Raw genomic sequence first — 22,296 nt, forward strand, 5'->3', positions numbered from 1 at the left:
GTTTGGGTTCAAGGTTGCGTTTGGGTTGCGGGTTATGTTGAGTTGCGGGTTGTGTTTCGGCTCAAAGTTGTACTTCATCTGCAGATTGTGTTTGAGCTGTACCCAGGTTTTGTTTGAGTTGTGAGTTGTGTTTGGGTTCCAGGTTGTATTTTAGTTGAAATTCTGTTTGAGTTACCTGTTGTGTTTGGGTTCAAGGTTGTGTTTGGGTTGCAAGTTGTATGTGAGTCGCAGGTTGTGTTGGAGCTGTACCCACGCTGTGTTTAAGTTGTGTGTTGTGTTTGGGTTCCAGGTTGTGGTTTAGTTGCAGTTAGTGTTTGAGTTTTGTGTTGTGTTTGGTTGTGTTTTAGTTGCAATTCTGCTTGAGTTGCCTGTTGCGTTTGGGCTCAAGGTTGTGTTTGAGTTGCGTGTTGTGTTTGAGATGTTGGTTGTAGTTTCGGCTCAAGGTTGTACGTGAGTTGCGGGTTGTGTTTTTTGCTGTACCCAGATTGTGTTTGAGTTGTGGGTTGTGTTTTCGGCTCTAGGGTTTTACGTGATGGCGGGTTGTGTTTGAGCTGTGTGTTGTGTTTGGGTTCCAGGTTGTGTTTTAGTTGCAATCCTGTTTGAGTTGCTTGTTGCGTTTGGGTTCAAGGTTGTGTTTGAGTTCCTCGTTGTGTTTGAGTTGCAGATTGTGTTTTCGGCTCAAGGTTGTACGTGAGTTGCGGGTTGTGTTTTCTGCTGTACCCAGATTGTGTTTGAGTCGTGGATTGTGTTTAGGTTTCATGGTGTGGTCCTTGAGAAGTTCTCTGATCCTCCATGACCTGGTTGGGTGGCTTGTGGCATCAAATTGTTTTGGTTGCTTCGCTCACTCATGCTCTTTACCCACAGTCCTCCACTGACAACAGCAGGATCTCTGCTGTGCTCCTTGGCGCCCTCTGCACGCTGCTGACCTGTGGACTTCTGCTGGCCATCTTCTTCCTCGCCTTCACAATACGCTTCAAGAACAACCGGTAAGAAGGGTTCTGAGTCTGGCCGGGCTGTCAGGTGGTGCTCGGTGTGGTAGCTTTGGCCTGGCCCCAGTGTTAGAAGTATACCCAAAGAAGTAGCTGAACTGTGACCCCGGCGGAGTACAATATAGGCTGCAAGGGAGCACTGTGCAACACATTGTTTAAGGGTTGCAGCCATGCTGATTGACGGCCAATTGAGTTGAAACACATGTCAGTTCAGCTGTAACTGATATCCAGCGGTAAAGTGGAGAAGTGTGATTTAACTTCACAAAGAACAGTTCTGGAATGGTGAAATTGGTTGCAAAAAGTAGTGGAACTGTTAAGAGTAAAAAATAAAAGTAGTGGAATGCCGCACCTGACCGTTCCCGCCAGTGGTTGAAGTGCAAGAAAAGAAGTAGTGGAACTATGTTCCCTGCTAGCCTGTCTCGCTCCTCACAAACCCCATCGCCCTGCCCCCTCCCACACACAATACAAACCCCCAACCACATTTGCCTGCAGTTTAAGGTAATGTTCAGTGCAATGCACTGAAAGTGCAAGTTTCAACCTCTTCCTACACTTATTTTAAAACGAAACCGTTCGGAACGGTTTCTTCTTAAAATAAAAGTATAGGAGCTGTAAAACTTAATTTAAAAAAGTATAGGAGCACCGCTCCCATCCGCTCCCGCTCACTTCGACCACTGGTTCCCGCTCACCTCACCTCGTCGACCACTGCCTGGCACGCTCTCATTCCGGTTGTGCCATCCGGCCGGGCTGATACAGGAAGGCAAACTCCAGTGGTGAATGTTCAACTCCATTGTGTTGCGTCACCCATCTCCTTCTTTCTCCACTGCCCTTTGCCCTCTTCTCAGAATGCCATTACAATAAGGGCCCTCAGCTCCCTAACGTGCAAGTGAAAATAGCGCTAAGCCCATTGCAATCTGCACAGCTGCGCCGATTTACCGTCCGAGTGCACGAGGTGTGTTCAAACCTGACCCACAAAAAGCAGGCACCCAATCCTGGAAGCTCTTTCTTTGAACCAAAAGGCGAATTCCTCCAAGAACCTGTAGCACTTCACTTAGGGTGATGTGTGGGGGCCCCCACGTCAGGCCCCTCCCACATCTGACATTCCCACCCCCTTGTTGCACACTTTTACAATGCACCTTTCAGAGCGAGAGAGAGTGTGTGAGAGAGAGAAAGAGGTTTTGACAGCATGAGAAAGTGAAAGCTGGGATCTGTCTGCATTAGTAGGAGTATGGGAAGGCGGCCATTTTGTTGTTCCTCAGGCTATTCATGTCTTGCTATGTGCCTTACTATGCCATTTAATGCTTTGATATGCCTTTTATGCCATGCTGTTGCTATGGTTCTATGTGATTTTAACGAGTTAAAAAAAAAAGAATTTATTTTTAGCGAAACAAAAACTATGAAAAAACAAATCGAATTATTATTTATTTTTTTGTTGGGGGAGTTTCACCACCCACTCCTCAAACCCCCCGTTTCCCCATGTGGACAACCCCAACCCCATCCCCACCAGATTTAACCCCTTACCCTATCCCTACATATTTTTTTAAAAAGAAATGTGATTTTGTTGTTTTTGTTTCGTTTAAAAATAATTCTTTATCTTGTATTCGTCAAAATCACTGGAGACCTGTTGCTGTACGTGGCTTCTTGATTGTTTGTGCCCAATATAAACCGGTTTACATTCTGTTCTCCTCCTTGTATTCACCGACCAGTCACTCACGGGATACAAAGATTCCATCGCAGGTTCTTCCATGGAGGGAGAATTTGTCTAATTGTTTCCACCGCAAAACTATTGCAAATGTATGTGGGGTGGGTTAGGGTAATAATAAAGGTGGGGGGGAGGGTGTGGGGATGCGGGAGACTCCCCCCGCATACATTTGCGGTAAAATGTCCTATTAAAAAATAAATCAATGAAATAAAACCCATTAAACCACATGGTACCGTCACTCACACGCTGCAGGACAACAACAGCTAGGACACCACATCCCGTTGCATCGTAACACCATCTAAACGCAACACCTCTCCAGCCAGCTCGTCACACGCAGTCCTCCAGACAACCCTGCGTCCATCCTCACTCTCAGGACAGGCCTTGATTAATATCAAGCTGAGCAGGATGCCAACACACCAATATTCCAAGGACTGGACAGTGGTTCAAATGAAAGGCTATTATTAGCACTTCCAGTTTAGGGTCAAGAAAGTTCAACATAGGCTGCGGACAAACATAAAATAAAACTTATTGCGACCACTATTTGCCTATAAGGTTTTTTTCTGAAGGATAATAAAGACACAAGATTCACAGTGGTTCTATATTGTATATCGTTATATTAAATAACACTGGTATGTCTGTACAATAAGTTCTAATATGATTGTGTTCAAATAAGACACAAATAAGCTCATTTTAAAGGAGCTTGTAATTTGGCGGTATTGCACGAATTTTCCAACTATAAAAGTCCGACCCCACCAAAAGACCTAAAACACACACCACGAAAAGTTCTAACTACTAAAAGTTCAAACTTTTCGTGGTGTGTGTTTACTTGTTTCGTGGGGTCGAACTTGGGGCTCGGGGGTGTCCCCCGCAACACCCCACTCACTACAGTGAGCGAGGCTTGCGGGTGACATCCCTCCAGCTCCCCACCAAATGAGAAAAAAAAGGAAACGGGGGTTGCGGGGGTGTGCCCCCAATAGCCCGCTCAGTATGCTATACAGTATAGTGAGTGGGGTGTTTCAGGCGACAACCCCGCAGCACACCCGAGAAAAAAAACGGGGGCTGCGGGGGTGTCCCCCACAACATCCCGCTCGCTATACTTCACAGTATAGTGAGCGGGGGTTGCAGGGGAAACCCCTGCAGCTGCCCGAAAAAAAAAAAAGAAAAAAGAAAAGGACCCTGCGGCGCCGGTTCCTGATCACGGAAGTGAAAGGGAACTGGCACAGCAGGGACTCAGCGCGTCTTCAAAGGTAAGTAGGGTGGGGGTGGGGTGGGGGTGTGGTTTGTAGTTTTTTTTATGTATGTTCGCATGGGAAATGTAAGAATCTTTTGTGGTTCGTACATTTCTCATGCAAACTTTTCCATCGCGGTAAAAGCAGCCACGGTCGGATCACGCAAAACCAATTTGGCATCTATATACTATGGAGAAATGAATGTCCAGGTAGATGCTGGTGGAAGAAGCACCATCTGCATTGGCTGGTGGAAAAAGTGACCATTAACTGTAACAATTGTCAATATGGACCTACTGTGAAATTCAAAGAAAATAAACATAAAAGAAAGACTTTGGTGTCTTTATTATCAGACAGAAGAATCGTTATAGGAAACTGGCACAAGGCAAACATATAACCACTTTTCTCACCTGGACACATACCGTTGAATAGACAATAGCTTCTCCCTGCCTGCACTCCTCAACACACCAGGTTTCACACCTCGCCTCCGCTCTCAATAACTTCCCCTATGTCCTCTCCTAAAGGACATACTGCCAGGAGGCCCACAAAATGGCAGGCGGTGAGCTGTGCAAGACCATTTTCCTTTACAATTAATTATATCACACTGCATTACAAATACACAGTATGGACAGGAAGCAGTGAATGACCACGAGCTTTGTCCACACTCATGATTTGATCAGACTTTGAGGAACTCAGTAAATTTGCTAGGAAGATTTAGCGATCACTCATGTAAAACCTGTTCACGCCCCCAGCCTCCATATACCCCAGTTCTCCAGGTGCCTCCACCTCACGCTGAGAGGGCTAGTTAGATACGCCCACCATCTAGGATTTTAAACAATAACACATGTGTCACCGAATGTGTGCCACATGCTCAGGAGGTCAAACTATAGTTCAGATCTCTTGAATCTTGCCTCTTAAATTGAATTACTTGAAGTTGAGAGCAGAGACCTTAAGGTTGAGGCTGGTGGGTTTGCAGTGAATCTGGAGGGGAGCTCATGGCACACAATTAATCACTACAAAAATAAATCCCCCAAAATGTACACCTACCCAAATAAAATTAATCCCAGACGAATAATTTGTAGGACCCACTAAAGTCTGTGAAGATACAAAACATTAATCCCAAATCTATGATACAAAGGGCAACTTTTATAGAATCATTGATGCTTTTTCCTGCTTTAGAAAAAAATGAACTCTTTATTTAACTTTATTTTTCTCTGTGCACCACTTTGTAGATGCAATAGTCAACACTTGTCAAGGGACTTCCCATGTAAGCTTGGCGTTTTTCAACATGATATAACATCCTTTTTTGTATGTTACAGCTTATGTAGCCATCAGATCAGAAATGAATACACACGATAAATAAGGGGTTAATCTCTGTACAATGTCCCCACAGTTCAATTAACAGGCACACCAGTGCATGCACAAGAGAGTGTGTGCGTGTGTGTGTGTGTGTGGTCGTGCGTGCGTGCGTGTGTGTTTTTTTTATTTCGTCCACCTATGGCAATGATACATGACTTCATAGAAGAAGATACAAAGGTCTCCATACATGAGCAAAGGTCCATGCTGCCGGGGGCTGAAATGTGGCAGAGTAGAGCCTGAGGGACATGGGATCTAACTTTGGGCCCACCTCCCGGATCTAACTTTGGGCCCACCTCCCTATGCCGCGGAACACTAGAAAGCGTGTGCGTGGAAGACCCGTATTGCCCTGTGTCCCTGAGCTGTGCATGGGTGGCCGCCATTAAATGCCCTCATTCTCTGGAGATCTGTTAGTCTCTTGCCCCCCTAGTTCTACCATACCCTAGGCAGTGAAGAGGCAAAAGTCTCTTCTGGCAGGCAACTTTTCATCTCACAACCAATCCGCTCTCCTAATACCTGAACACACCCCCACATATTCCAGCGCTCGGCATTAAGCTGGATGAGGCCCCAATCTTGTGAGAATAGTGTGTCACCTAGGAATAGGACGAAATGTCTGAAAGAAAATTACTGACCCCACCAAAAGACCTAAAACACACACCACGAAAAGTTCTAACTACCAAAAGTTCGAACTTTTCGCGGTGTGTGTTTAGGTGTTTTGGTGGGGTCGGTATGAAAAACAATTTTTTTTAAAAGGCTGCGGGGGGCTGGGCGGGTGGGCGGGTGTCCCCCCCAACATCTTGCTCACTGCAGTTAGCGGGGGTTGCGGGCGACACCCCCGAGCTCTCAGAACAGAACAGGGAAAAAAAGAACGGGGGCTGCAGGGGTGTCACCCGCAACATCCCGCTCACTATAGTACACAGTATGCGGGGGGGGGAAACCCCTGCATGTTCGCATGGGAAATGTACGAACATTTTGGGTTCGTGCATTTCTCATGCAAGCATTTCAGTCGCGGTAAAAGCAGCCACGGTCAGATCACGCAGATCCTATCACCTAGAAGTGGCAGCCATTTATTTGCCCAACTCTTGCCACCCTGTTGACCGTTGGCTCTGTGTTTCTAGGACCTCTCACTAAGGATCATAACACAACCATAAAATGTATTTTTCAAATTGGCCACTCATTCCCTCTACATATACCCCCTGCTCCGGCTCTTGTTCGCTGTCTCCAGAGATCCATCAATGCCACACCGTACTTTGACGGTATGCCGTAGAATTATGCCCCTCATGAGTTTCTGTACGGTTAGATCACCACCGATCCGCAGATGACCCTCTAGTATCAGGTGTACCTCTCCCTCCGGGCACCATATTTCGGGTAATCACGACCCCTCCTCCCTACCCCAGTGTTGATCGCAGCCACCGGTCATGGAGTGCATTCCGAACACCTCAATTGCCTCACCATTTGCCGGCAGCAGGTGACCACGCTCTTAGGTGCACAGGGTTGTATTTTTGGGTCTGTGTGTCTGTGCAGAATTTTGTACATGGGAGTGTGGCATGGGAGATGTTTGAAATTATCTGCTTATCTTTCTTTGGTTTTAAATGTTGGTGTTAGCTTTAAAAAGGTAAATTGTCAAAATGCCTGTCCTTCAAAATGACACACTCTCTGTTCTTCCAATGTGGCTTGTAGTCATAGTTTGGTTACAAAGGACCTGAGGCTACAAGACAAAGGCCTCTGTGGATTTGGTTGTGTGAATCACTGGCACCACACCTGATTTGCCAAACTCTTTTAATGATTATTTGAAGGTCCGCAGTGGCCATTTTGGGACTGCCCTGTCTTTAAGCTGAGGGGGCCACCTTGTGCCAATGAAATCATTTAATACATAGAATAAGTCTCTATACTTCATACTTTAAAAGATTAGCGTCAAAGAAGGTCTGAAACTGGGCAGATCGTGAGGGCAGTCCAGGTGGCCCACTATAAACGGTCAAGTTTGAATCGAGAAAGGCAGTTTGCACCCTTCGAAGCACACACAAAAGGTGGGCAGTATATTTAATAACATTGGATCATCAATACTGCACCACTCTGATCCTCACAATAAGTCTTCGATCTGTCTCCCTCGTACAGGATTGTGAAAATGTCCAGCCCTAACTTGAACGTGGTGACTCTGATCGGAAGCGGCCTGACCTATGCCAGCGGCTACCTCTTTGGGATCCAGGAGCACAACATGGCTCCAGGGGCCTCCATAGAGACTCTAATTCAGGTAAGTGCTGACCCAGGGACGGGCCTTGGTCTCCTCTCCACACTCTAGACCTCCTCAGTAACCCAACATATCGCCTTCGTCTTCTCCTGTCACGGATTCAGTGATGATACCCAAACCTTCTTGTTCCCCTCGTTCACCTTGCAGCGTCTCTCTCTCGCATCACCAACTGTCTTGCTGCCATTTGCAACTGGATGGCACTTCATTGCTGTACGCAAAATTCTTCTAAAACAGAAATCCTCTACAACCCAAGCACTAATGCCTGACCCCTATTCCCATCTGATTCATCCTGCACGATGTCCTTATCCCACCCCCCCCCCCCGGACTCACAACCTTTAAAATCCTCAATGTCTGTCCTCACCATTTCACACTTGTCCTCAGCAGGCTAGGCTAGGCTAATATCTTACTGAACAAAGCGCTTAATTTTGCTACCCACAGCCTGTGGGTTGGTGCTCTATGCAACGTCTGACCAGGCGTCCAGAGCAGCACCCGCGAGCAATCTCGTACTGTTGCGGCATGGCAACAACAGCGCTGGTAGCACTACCTGCACCGTTGTTGCCTTACCACAATGGCTGTAATGAGGCCCATTGACTCTATAACAATATTTAGGAATAGGATCAAGACATTGGGCCTCATTACAAGTTTGGCGGTAGCCTTACCGGTAAAACCGGCAAGCTGCCGCCAAACTTGCAAATGTTTCGGTGCCCGGGAATGGGCAATTACCGGGGTATTACAACCCCGGCGGACCCAGTAATTGCTCATTCCCGGGCGCCGGAAAATATTCTTCCCCAGTCCCATTTGAGCCCGATAGGGCTCAATGGTGGGGAGGCCGGATGCACCGGCACCATTCATGAATGGTGCCGGTGCATCCGACATGGTCTGCTTGCGGCTGCCGGTCTGCCCACCAGGTCAGACCTGGCGGGCGAAAAGGCACCCGCGAGCAGACCTCGTAGTTTGCCAGTCTGGTAACAACGGTGCCGGTAGCTTACCAGCTCCGTTGTTACTGGACCGACAAACTTGTAATGAGGCCCATTGCTTTTTAAATAAAGTTGCACAATGGTAGCTGTTTATTGTTCTGCGTATGATCTCTGGTTGTTTGTTGCGCCCTCACACCTCCGGGTTTTATGGTGCTCTACACAAATGAATAAAGTAAAGTAAATTGTGGTGATGGGGTTTGTGGGGAGCGGGGGCAGACCAGCAGGGAACATAGTTCCACTACTTCTTTTTGTACACTTCAAGCACTGCTAAAAAGCATCTAAGCAATCACTAGAAACCAAGAGATAGAGAAGCCACCACACCTGCGAGTCGTAATAAAAGGAACAGACACACATAGAGAGAAAACCTGGATGCATGCAATCCTGACTAACCACGAATGGTGCTAAAAATAAGGACATTCCAGAGTCAATACCCCCACACTATTAGTTCACTGAGATAGTGTTGCTCCTTATAAAAGGGAGGGGGGGGGGACCAGGTTTAGTCAAAGGTGGGACGGTGAACCCGGGAGAAGGTTACCTGCAGGAGCTCAAAGAAAGGGAGAAGCCACAGCTTCTTGCGATCTGTAGGTCTGTCCCTGACCCAGGTCAGAGTGGCAACAGTATTTGCTACGATGGGTCTGCTGGGGACCAAGCCCAGTCACTGGGGGAAGAATAGAGTAAGGGCTGGCGGCTCTATCACAACCCATGGTCAGAGCCAAAGTCCAGAAGAAGGAGTCGATCCGATCCTGGGGAATGTTCAAGCCTTGGAGTGCGATCCCAGATGGAGAGTGATAACAACTGCAGCCCGACAAAAACCCTAGTGACAGTAACAGTAGCATCCAAGCAGGACGGTGCCAAGATTCCTGCTGGCAACGCACCCCTAAAGGCAAGGAGGTATATTGCATCCTTGCTGGTGGAGCCTGGGAAGGCTGAACCCATCCCAGGAAAACCAGATAAAAAACAACAGGAGAAGTAAATGGCTCCAAGACGTGTGAGGACCCGGGAGAGGCTAATGCTGGTCCAGGAGGGATAGGAAAGATTGTCAAAGAGAAATCCAGATAACCTAGAAGTCAGCAGGGGGCTATATCCCAGGGCGGGCCAGTTTATCCCAGAAATGTGAATAATAGAATAGAGAATTTGGAATCAAATGTTCGGTTCTTAAGGGCGCCACAGAGCCAGCAGTGGGCTAGATCCCTGGGCCATAGTAAATCAGGGTATTGGAGTGGGGCATTAGATTCTCGAAGAGTAAGACCTTGACTTGTCTTGTTTCACCACTACCCTGACACTGTTATCTGAAGCAGACCATTGTTCCTTTAGTTGGAAGCCCTTTAAGAGCCGTCAGTCTTCACCCAACCCTAAATAGTGTTGTATTTTTACGCACGTGTCTCAAATGTTCTGACTGATCCCACACCACCGTACCTTCCTCTTCAAATTCCTTTTTTTGTCTTCTTTTCAAATAGATGGCTTGCCCCTTTGCTCCAACTCTACCTGGTAACCTCTCTCTTGCTAATCCCTACCCTTCCCACTGTCCTCTCATGAGCTGCTCAATCGCTCCTTTCCCTGCAACACTCCACTGCCTCCCGCTTCTGCCCCCACCCTCACTCCCCACTGGAAATCCCCAAGCCCCCATGCTAGGAGTGTCGCCACTGCACAGGCCTTCAACACTGGTTTCAAAAGCACCTCTTATCCAGGGAGGCGGACTCTGATATTTATAGTGGCATTGTCCCTTCACCCTAATCTGCAATCTCATCCTTAACTACACAAAATTGTAAAGAATATACCAGTGTTCAGAATATAGAAATTGACATTTCCTCTACTGACCGATTATACTTCAAGAGTCAGCAAAGGTGAACATCGGTTCTTGTTTACTGAAAAACCCAGACACTATGACTGGTAACAAGGATTCTCCAATGATAGCTTACCCCGATTAAATGTAATGGCCCTCACGTCCATTTCCCTGCTCAATATTTAGATTTATGCAGTGTATGAAAGAGGGTTCCGTTTTTATACCCTGTACCACCCATAAGGGGGAAAATGACCAGGAAGCTAAGTCCTCATGTACTCATTCCAGGGGTAGCCAGCCCCTCCAGACTACAGAGTTCTCGGAAACCCTCATACTGGCCACAGTCCTTAGGGTATCATGACACCTTGTCTGTGGGATCTCAACATTTCATCTGTATATCTGGAACCACACGAACAATGGGCGGTGCTGTCATTATCGAGAAGTACCTAATGCAAGCCTAGCCTGTTCCACAATGTTTTGGACTAAAGACAGAGTGGGTCAACCTTTCTCAGATTGGGTATTGTTCTATTTGTTCTTAAGCCTTGCAAGGCTACCCACACTCCCTGCTAACCCACTGGTATTAACACTACAAATTCAACAATTTTGTTTTTTGCTGACCATTGTTTTGGTACTTCCCCCCCCCCCTTTTTACCTCCACATCAGAATGCTCACTGTGCATATCTTGCGGTCACTGATATACTTGGAAAGGTTTTGCCACCTTTTGCTGGCCCTCCAGACAGCTTCTCTCCTTGTGTTTTTAAATATAATGATCTTTTCATGCATTCTGATGATTCCCAACACCTCAAAAATGTTGACTATTTTGCATTTGCCAATTTTACCACTTCTACTGAGTATCGTACTGTTTTTTTCTCTTGCTTTTATTCACCCGACCGGCATAAGGCTTGAAGCTTCTGCAGTGTCTCTTTCTTTTCACCCACACACTTGCATCTGGATTCTACTGTAGTTCGGCACCTGGAGAAAATCCCCACTTTTGGAAAGTTGAGCCACCTAATGCCAGTAATGGAAGTACATTGTACGCGTTGGGTCTCTTAGCTAGTAACACACTGTTCACTGGTCACAAAAGCTGTTAATCTGCAGAGGAGCTCTGCTAGGATCTGAAGCCCATGAAGGAAGTCAAGGTAATCGTTGAAGCAGCTGTGATGCTTCCGTCAACGTCTTGCAAACTAGCATCACCCAGTCAGTAACATCTCCACGCCTAAAGTCAGGACCTGTAAACCTTGTGATGAGGGCTTCCTCTGTGATGATGACGATTTTACTTCACCATTGTCTCACACTTGTGACCCAAGGAGGGGCAGGGAAAAATACAGAGACAATAAATGAAGGGGTAAAAATACCAAATTACAAAAATAAAGAGGGTAAAAAACAGTGCTAGGATGAAAAAAGAATGAAATATAGACAATACTATAGTATTGCTGGTTTAGGTTTAGGAGGGAAAAAAAGTCCAAATAGACTTCAGTTAAAAATAGTATAAAGGGGAGGACAAAAAAGAGTAAAGACAGGTATAAGTGTACACAGGGGTCGCGTGGTGTCCCCCCGTAAAGGGTATTAGCAATGCAAAAATAGGTAGAAAGTAATATGGTAAACGTGAAAAGTTAGTGAAAAGACAATTTTTAAAACCACAAAACCAGGAGTCTAATTATTAAAAGGTCCACTGGATGTAAGTCACAGACTATAGAAACAGGCCGCATGTAGATAATATGTATGCTATAAAAGGTATGTCGTTATTTGTTTTAAAGTTGTTAATGTTTCATTATATATGTATTTAGATGTAATGTCAGCATTAAAATCACATATAACTGGAGGAGCCTTTGCTTGCACCAGTGCTCTTACTCCATCTTAGCCCTCCTTTTGGTGTCACCTTCAGGCAAAGACCCCATCTTCGATTTCTAGCTCTTGAAAAATCTAGCAAAGGGTGAATTAATTTACTAACTTATTTTGCATGCAATGCAGGGGCGGGAACGACTCCTGGAGTATTGTCCTCACCACCTCCTCGTACTCAAGGTCAGGATGCTTATTTCCATCTATTTCTGTCTGTTCACAGATGAGGATCGGGATGCTATACCTGGGCATCTCTCTGGTGTTTGGACCAATCCTGGGCAAGAGCTGGAGGTTATACAAGGTCTTCACGCAGCGAGTTCCAGACAAGCGAGTGGTGAGTACTAGGCAAGGTGATGTTGAGATATGAAGTGGGGAGAGCCCGGTGATGACATTGGAGGTTACCTGACCATGGAAACCCAATGGCAGTTCATTCCACCACTGCATCCTTCAGGGACCCAATGGCATTCCAATGCACCACATGGCCACACAGTGACCCTGTGTTTCCCCACCACAATACCACACACAGGCCTCATTGTCTTAGTGCTGATGACGAGTATGCTCGTCCTATTTGCCTAGACATGCATAATAGGCCAGCAGTTAAGGGGTTAAGTTCACTAAAGTGCCCTGCAGTGTCTCCTTGGATTTCTACCACAACACAGTACATTGCAGAAACTGCATGGTTTTCCAACACAAACACTCTTGCAGAAAAACTAGAGGACCAACCCCCCATACTGACAAGCAATGATGGTCCTACCATATGGTATTAGCATTGATGCATCTATTGACCCAACAAACATTGCCCTATGTTTTTGTTTTATGCTGCCTTAAAGGAAAGACACAGAAATACCCCCTCTCATGGGTACATGCTACACTATCCAAAATAATCGGGTATGACCCTTCAAGTCTCCCTCTGTTCACTAACTGCCATGCAAGGCCTGAGAGAGGAACGGTTTGCAGGTGAAAACCATACATTTTCTCGTTAGTCCAGTTCTGTGTTTTCTCTGAACCTCCTGAACTGTGTTGTGTTGGGTCATTTGTTATTCGCACACTGCACAACACATTGTCTTTCGGTGTGAGGTGGACAACTGCTGCAGATGTGTACAGGTAATGTCACTGTCAAGTGAATGAGGTCCATTTGGATAAGTAATGAACTGAGTAGCTACTAAAAGCAGCCATCAGTAAACAAGGAGCCTGTGGGCACTGGCGCACTTTAAGAAGATAAATAAATAAATAAATAAAAGAGCTACCCCGGCCACAGCTGGTTTTGAAACACATGTAAAAGTTAACCATAGCAACTCATGTTTTTGCTTGCAGGGCTGAGATCACAATGCTGTCCCTTCACTGTAGAGATGTGACCAACATGTGTGTTATGTTGCTGGGATGTTTACCACGCACCACAACCATTTGCTTCGTCTCCATGCACTCCGGTGGAATTCCAAGGGGATAGGGCTTGGATTAGGTTGGTGGCGGGATGGGGAAAGATAGATCTACAATTGTGCAAATGCGTGCAGACAGGAAGTAGCCTGTGCTCTGCGTGCAGGTCTGTTCTAGGTGTTATGTGTCAAGAGCCTTTCGTGTCCACAGGGGAGCCCTATGTTCCAGGGGTGCTGGGATGCACTGAGATAAGTACATTGATTGTAGATGCGCAGTGTTCTTTTGCTTGATGACTTTTGGGAGGGTTACTCCATTGCTGGGTGGGAGGGGCAGATATGCGCATAGTGTATTCGAGTGCAGAGATTGAGAGTGTTAGTGCGGGGAGGTCAGTGGAGGTCCTAGTGGGGGACTTGGTGCATCGATCTGCCTGCTGTGGCTATGGCGACGTCATGGTAAGTGTGCCCCTTGGGAAGCATCTCGGTAATGGAGCCATTTGGTTCAAGGGACTTGTGAGGGTATGTCCTGAGCCATCCTGGAGTGGGCTGGTCGCTGTGGCAGGGGACAGTGTGCAGTGTCTGGTCCTGAATGCGCGTGGGGGGGGGGAGTGGGTTAAGGGGAGAGGTGGCAGACATAGGGAGCCTGCAGCAGTGGGCACCGAGTAAACAGTGTGTGAGAGTTATGAGTGCTGAAATTCAGAGTAAGAAATCCAGAGAGAGCAGAGTCCTGCTGGAGTCCCTAGTAACTGCGGTCCAGGTGCAATATGCAATGACGATTAAGTAAATTACATTGGGCATTGGGAACAGTTCAAAATATGCAGGGAATATTTTGCATACAGAGGCAACTGAATCTGCCCAAATGAAATATTGAACTTTTTAAATTTCAAGAGGGGCACTGAATCACCTTTCAGTGGTAGCCCCACAGTGACAGCGTGCGTTCAGACTTCACACACAGGATCATTCTTAGAACAGCACACTGTATTTTTTCAAAATGGCCACTAGATATCACTGTTAACTATGAACTCCTTTATATATTTCCCACAAGGAAAACAGCTTCCAAATATATGTTCCCAAGAGTAGCTATAGTGGGGATCAGGTTAAAGCCATACAATTAAAAACCGAGCAGGGAACGAGTGATCCCACCCACAATGACCCACAATGTGGATATTGCTGCTCTGCCCCACTGGCTTATTTGCAATCACTTTGCTTATTAACACTGTATTTTAGAGACCTATCGGGATTCTCTACACATTATTTATAGGGAGACCTTTACTTTCCTCTCTGATCTTCGGACACTGCAGCCGGCACGGTGTGGCAAAGGGCAGCCAGGCAAGACTTGTTTCTCCTTACAGGGATCATGCGTGGAGGGCTTCGGCGCACAGGTCATTCAGCAGCAGTGTCAAAGATCTCCTAGCGTTTGGGCTTCGGGGCCGGAACAGCTCTCGCACAGTCTGAGAGGGGCTGCAGCTCAGCAGGGGATGCAGTTACCTCAGCTGTGTTCCCACAACAGCAATCAAGTCTGAGTGCAGGATAAGACAGGAAACTGGGCACACACCCAGCAACAAGGTCTCAGGGTAAAGCCTGGCTCATAGCACAACTGGAGGCAGGAATACGGTCTCCGGAAGAGGGCCTCAAATGCACAGAAAAAGCCTCACATGAAGGGAACACGATAGACATGCCAAACCATGATATGTATCAGCTTTTCAAGGGTTTGGGAATGCAACACAGTGTTTCTCTATCTCTTGTCTTCCTAAAAGTTTGCAACAAACTATAATGCAAATATATATATAAAAGCATTGGGCTTGCTGAAAATGTGTAATATGGGGCAATTTTCTAAATTATTTCCAGGGCCTCTTTAGTTCCCAGTCAACCCTGCTTGGGAGTTAAAAGGGGTCTAACATGGATATGTATTATCTGCTGGATAGCTGCAGAAGACTCATGCAGTCTAGGTCTTCTCGGCCCTACATTGGGAGGGCTGGGGAGCTCAGAGGGATCTAACATGGATATGAATTATCTGCCGGATAGCTGCAGAAGACCCACGCACTCTAGCTCTTCTCTGTCCTACATTGGGAGGACTAGGGAGCTCAGAGGGATCTAACGTGGATATGGATTATCTGCTGGATATCTGCAGAAGACCGATGCAGTCTTGCGCTTCTCTCTCCAACATTGGGAGAACTGGGGAGCTCAGAGGGATCTTACATGGATATAGATTATCTGCTGGATAGCTGCAGAAGACACATGAACTCTAGCTCTTCTCTCTCCTACATTGGGAGGACTGGGGAGCCCAGAGCGATCTAACGTGGATATGGATTAGCTGCTGGAAAACTGCATAAGACACATGCACTCTAGCTCTTCTCTGTCCTACATTGGGAGGGCTGGGAGCCCAGAGGGGTCTAACGTGGATATGGATTATCTGCTGGAAAGCTGCAGAAGACACAGGCACTCTAGCTCTTCTCTCTCCTACATTGGGAGGACTGGAGAGTTCAGAGGAATCTAACATGGATATGTATTATCTGCTGGATAGCTGCAGAAGACTCATGCAGTGTAGGTCTTCTCGGTCCTACATTAGGAAGACAGGGGAGCTCAGAGGGATCTAACGTGGATATGTATTATCTACTGGATAGCTGCACAAGACTCATACAGTGTAGGTCTTCTTGGTCCTACATTAGGAAGACTGGGGAGCTCAGAGGGATCTAACGTGGATATGGATTATCTGCAGAATAGCTGCAGAAGACACATGCACTCTAGCTCTTCTCTGTCCTACATTGGGAGGGCTGGGAGCCCAGAGGGGTCTAACGTGGATATGGATTATCTGCTGGAAAGCTGCAGAAGACACATGCACTCTAGCTCTTCTCTCTCCTACATTGGGAGGACTGGAGAGCTCAGAGGAATCTAACATGGATATGTATTATCAGCTGGATAGCTGCAGAAGACTCATGCAGTGTAGGTCTTCTCGGTCCTACATTAGGAAGACAGGGGAGCTCAGAGGGATCTAACGTGGATATGTATTATCTACTGGATAGCTGCACAAGACTCATGCAGTGTAGGTCTTCTTGATCCTACATTAGGAAGACTGGGGAGCTCAGAGGGATCTAACGTGGATATGGATTATCTGCAGAATAGCTGCAGAAGACACATGCACTCTAGCTCTTCTCTGTCCTAAATTGGGAGGACTAGGGAGCTCAGAGGGATCTAACGTGGATATGGATTATCTGCTGGATATCTGCAGAAGACCGATGCAGTCTTGCGCTTCTCTCTCCAACATTGGGAGAACTGGGGAGCTCAGAGGGATCTTACATGGATATAGATTATCTGCTGGATAGCTGCAGAAGACACATGAACTCTAGCTCTTCTCTCTCCTACATTGGGAGGACTGGGGAGCCCAGAGCGATCTAACGTGGATATGGATTAGCTGCTGGAAAACTGCATAAGACACATGCACTCTAGCTCTTCTCTGTCCTACATTGGGAGGGCTGGGAGCCCAGAGGGGTCTAACGTGGATATGGATTATCTGCTGGAAAGCTGCAGAAGACACATGCACTCTAGCTCTTCTCTCTCCTACATTGGGAGGACTGGAGAGCTCAGAGGAATCTAACATGGATATGTATTATCTGCTGGATAGCTGCAGAAGAGTCATGCAGTGTAGGTCTTCTCGGTCCTACATTAGGAAGACAGGGGAGCTCAGAGGGATCTAACGTGGATATGTATTATCTACTGGATAGCTGCACAAGACTCATGCAGTGTAGGTCTTCTTGGTCCTACATTAGGAAGACTGGGGAGCTCAGAGGGATCTAACGTGGATATGGATTATCTGCAGAATAGCTGCAGAAGACACATGCACTCTAGCTCTTCTCTGTCCTAAATTGGGAGGACTGGGGAGTCCAGAGGGATCTAACATGGATCTCGAATAGCTGATGGAAAACTGCAGAAGACAAATGCACTCTAGCTCTTCTCTGTCATCCATTGCGAGGACTGTGGAGCTCAGAGAGATCTAACATGGATTTGGATTTTCTGCTCGATAGCTGCAGAAGACCCATGCACTCGAGCTCTTCACTGCCATACATTGGGATGGTTGGGGAGCTCAGAGGGATCTAACATGGATATGGATTATTTGCTGAATAGCTGCAGAAGACACATGCACTCTAGCTCTTCTCTGTCCTACATTAGGAGGACTGGAGAGCTCAGAGGAATCTAACGTGGATATGTATTATCTGCTCGATAGCTGCAGAAGACTCATGCAGCGTAGGACTTCTCAGTCCTAAATTGGGAGGAGTGGGGAGTCCAGAGGGATCTAAGGCGGATATGGAATAGCTGCTGGAAACTGCAGAAGACACATGCATTCTAGCTCTTCTCTGTCGTACATTGCGAAGACTGTGGAGCTCAGAGAGAACTAACATGGATTTGGAATTTCTGCTGGATAGCTGCAGAAGACGCATGCACTCTAGCTCTTCTCTGTCCTACATTGGGAAGACAGGGGCACTCAGAGAAATCTAACGTGGATATGTATTATCTGCTGGATAGCTGCAGAAGACTCATGCAGTGTAGGTCTTCTCTGTCCTACATTAGGAAGACTGGGGAGCTCAGAGGTATTTAACGTGGAAATGGATTATCTGCAGGATAGCTGCAGAAGACACATGCACTCTAGATCTTCTCTGTCCTACATTGGGAAGATTGTGGAGATAAGAGGGATCCAACGTGGATATGGATTAATTGCTGGAAAGCTGCAGAAGACACATGCACTCTAGCTCTTCTCTCTGCTACATTGGAAGGAATGGGGAGCTGGGAGGGATCCAACGTGGGTATGGATTATCTGCTGGAAAGCTGCAGAAGAAACATGTACTCTAGATCATCTCTGTCCTACATTAGGAGAACTCAGGAGCTCAGAGGGATCTAACATGGATATGGCCTATTTGCTGGATAGCAGCAGAAGACGCATGTACTCTAGCTCTTCTCTCTCCTACATTAGGAGGTCGGGGGCGATCAGAGGAGTCTAATGTGGATATGGATTATCTGCTAGATAGCTACAGAAGACACATGCACAATAGCTCTTCTCTCTCCTACATTGGGTGGACGGGGGCACTCAGAGGGATCTAACGTGGATATGTATTATCTACTGGATAGATGCAGAAGACTCATGCAGTCTAGGTCTTCTCGGTAGTACATTGGGAAGACTGGGGAGCTGAGAGGGATTTACCATGGATATGGATTATCTGCTGGAAAACTGCAGAAGACACAAGCACTCTACCTCTTCTCTGTCATACATTGCGAGGACTGTGGAGCTCAGAGAGATCTAACATGGATTTGGATTTTCTGCTCGATAGCTGCAGAAGACCCATGCACTCTAGCTCTTCACTGCCATACATTGGGAGGGTTGGGGAGCTCAGAGGGATCTAACATGGATATGGATTATTTGCTGAATAGCTGCAGAAGACACATACACTCTAGCTCTTCTCTCTCCTACTTTGGGAGGACTGTGGAGCTCAGAGGAATCTAAAGTGGATATGTATTATCTGCTGGATAGCTGCAGAAGACTCATGCAGTGTTGGTTTTCTCGGTCCTACATTGGGAGGACGGGGGTGCTCAGTGGAGTCTAATATGGATATGGATTATCTGCTGGATAGCTGCAGAAGACACATACACTCTAGCTCTTCTCTCTCCTACATTGGGAGGACTGCGGAGCTCAGAGGAATCTAACGTGGATATGTATTATCTGCTGGATAGCTGCAGAAGACTCATGCAGTCTAGCTCTTCTCTGTCCTACATTGGGAGGGCGGGGTGCTCAGTGGAGTCTAATGTGGACATGGATTATCTGCTGGACAGCTGCAGAAGACACATGCACTCTAGCTCTTCTCTTTCCTACATTGGGAGGACTGGGGAGCTCAGAGGAATCTAACGTGGATATGTATTATTTGCTGGAAAGCTGCAGAAGACTCATGCAGTGTAGGTATTATCGGTCCTACATTAGGAAGACTGGGGCGCTCAGAGGGATCTAACATGGATATGGATTATCTGCTGCATAGTTGTAGTAGACACATGCACTCTAGCGCTTCTCTGTCCTACATTGGGAGGACTGGGGAGCTCAGAGGGATCTTACGTTGATATAGATTATCTGCTGGATAGCTGCAGACGACACATTAACTCTAGCTCTTCTCTTTCCTAAATTGGGAGGACTGGGGAGTCCAGAGGGCTCTAACGTGGATATGGAATAGCTGCTGGAAAACTGCAGAAGACAGATGCACTCTAGCCCTTCTCTGTCGTACATTGCGAAGACTGTGGAGCTCGGAGAGATCTAACATGGATTTCGATTTTCTGATTTTCTGCTCGATAGCTGCAGAAGCTCCATGCACTCTAGCTCTTCTCTGTCCTACAATGGGAGGACTGGGGAGCTCAGAGGGTTCTAACGTGGATATGGATTACCTGCTGACTAGCTGTAGAAGACATGTGCATTCTAGGTCTTCTCTGTCCTACTTTAGGAGGACTGGGGAGCTCAGAGGGATCTAACATGGATGTGGATGATCTGCTGGATAGCTGCAGAAGACACATGCACTCTAGCTCTTCTCTGTCCCAAATTCGGAAGACTGGGGAGCCCAGAGGGATCTAATGTGGATATGGATTATCTGATGGATCGCTACAGAAGACACATGCACTTTAGCTATTCTCTGTCCTACATTGGGAGGACTGGGAGGTCAGAGGGATCTAACATGTATATGGATTATCTGCTGGGGAGCTCCTGAAGACCCATGCACTCTAGCTCTTCTCTGTCCTACATTGGGAGGACTTGGGGGGCTAGGGATCTAATGTGGATATGGATTATCTTCTGAAAAGCTGCAGAAGACACGTGCACTCTAGCTCTTTTCTGTCCTACATTGGGAGGACTGGGGAGCCCAGAGGGGTCTAACGTGGAAATGGATTATCTGCAGGATAGCTGCAGAAGACACATGCACTCTAGATCTTCTCTGTCCTACATTGGGAAGATTGTGGAGATAAGAGGGATCTAACGTGGATATGGATTAATTGCTGGAAAGCTGCAGAAGACACATGCACTCTAGCTCTTCTCTCTGCTACATTGGAAGGAATGGGGAGCTGGGAGGGATCCAACGTGGGTATGGATTATCTGCTGGAAAGCTGCAGAAGAAACATGTACTCTAGATCATCTCTGTCCTACATTAGGAGAACTCAGGAGCTCAGAGGGATCTAACATGGATATGGCCTATTTGCTGGATAGCAGCAGAAGACGCATGTACTCTAGCTCTTCTCTCTCCTACATTAGGAGGTCGGGGGCGATCAGAGGAGTCTAATGTAGATATGGATTATCTGCTAGATAGCTACAGAAGACACATGCACAATAGCTCTTCTCTCTCCTACATTGGGTGGACGGGGGCACTCAGAGGGATCTAACGTGGATATGTATTATCTACTGGATAGATGCAGAAGACTCATGCAGTCTAGGTCTTCTCGGTAGTACATTGGGAAGACTGGGGAGCTGAGAGGGATTTACCATGGATATGGATTATCTGCTGGAAAACTGCAGAAGACACAAGCACTCTACCTCTTCTCTGTCATACATTGCGAGGACTGTGGAGCTCAGAGAGATCTAACATGGATTTGGATTTTCTGCTCGATAGCTGCAGAAGACCCATGCACTCTAGCTCTTCACTGCCATACATTGGGAGGGTTGGGGAGCTCAGAGGGATCTAACATGGATATGGATTATTTGCTGAATAGCTGCAGAAGACACATACACTCTAGCTCTTCTCTCTCCTACATTGGGAGGACTGTGGAGCTCAGAGGAATCTAAAGTGGATATGTATTATCTGCTGGATAGCTGCAGAAGACTCATGCAGTGTTGGTTTTCTCGGTCCTACATTGGGAGGACGGGGGTGCTCAGTGGAGTCTAATATGGATATGGATTATCTGCTGGATAGCTGCAGAAGACACATACACTCTAGCTCTTCTCTCTCCTACATTGGGAGGACTGCGGAGCTCAGAGGAATGTAACGTGGATATGTATTATCTGCTGGATAGCTGCAGAAGACTCATGCAGTCTAGCTCTTCTCTGTCCTACATTGGGAGGACGGGGGTGCTCAGTGGAGTCTAATGTGGACATTGATTATCTGCTGGACAGCTGCAGAAGACACATGCACTCTAGCTCTTCTCTTTCCTACATTGGGAGGACTGGGGAGCTCAGAGGAATCTAACGTGGATATGTATTATTTGCTGGAAAGCTGCAGAAGACTCATGCAGTGTAGGTCTTATCGGTCCTACATTAGGAAGACTGGGGCGCTCAGAGGGATCTAACATGGATATGGATTATCTGCTGCATAGTTGTAGTAGACACATGCACTCTAGCGCTTCTCTGTCCTACATTGGGAGGACTGGGGAGCTCAGAGGGATCTTACGTTGATATAGATTATCTGCTGGATAGCTGCAGATGACACATTAACTCTAGCTCTTCTCTTTCCTAAATTGGGAGGACTGGGGAGTCCAGAGGGCTCTAACGTGGATATGGAATAGCTGCTGGAAAACTGCAGAAGACAGATGCACTCTAGCCCTTCTCTGTCGTACATTGCGAAGACTGTGGAGCTCGGAGAGATCTAACATGGATTTCGATTTTCTGATTTTTTCCGATAGCTGCAGAAGACCCATGCACTCTAGCTCTTCTCTGTCATACAATGGGAGGACTGGGGAGCTCAGAGGGTTCTAATGTGGATATGGATTACCTGCTGACTAGCTGTAGAAGACATATGCACTCTAGGTCTTCTCTGTCCTACTTTGGGAGGACTGGGGAGCTCAGAGGGATCTAACATGGATG

General features: G+C 46.9%; 1 protein-coding gene across 1 annotated transcript in view; it reads left to right on the forward strand.

Annotated features, from left to right (window-relative positions):
* The window catches only part of GPR156 (G protein-coupled receptor 156), a 432,766-nt gene that overhangs the window by 325,051 nt on the left and 85,419 nt on the right, over positions 1-22,296 (forward strand). Inside the window, exons 3-5 of the mRNA XM_069635847.1 lie at positions 865-986; positions 7,386-7,521; positions 12,338-12,448. Coding sequence (XP_069491948.1) covers positions 865-986; positions 7,386-7,521; positions 12,338-12,448 — 369 coding nt within the window. The remainder of the gene's footprint in view (positions 1-864; positions 987-7,385; positions 7,522-12,337; positions 12,449-22,296) is intronic.

Source organism: Ambystoma mexicanum, chromosome 7p (assembly GCF_040938575.1).
Source record: "Ambystoma mexicanum isolate Mex_15411 chromosome 7p, UKY_AmexF1_1, whole genome shotgun sequence".
NCBI lineage: Eukaryota > Metazoa > Chordata > Amphibia > Caudata > Ambystomatidae > Ambystoma > Ambystoma mexicanum.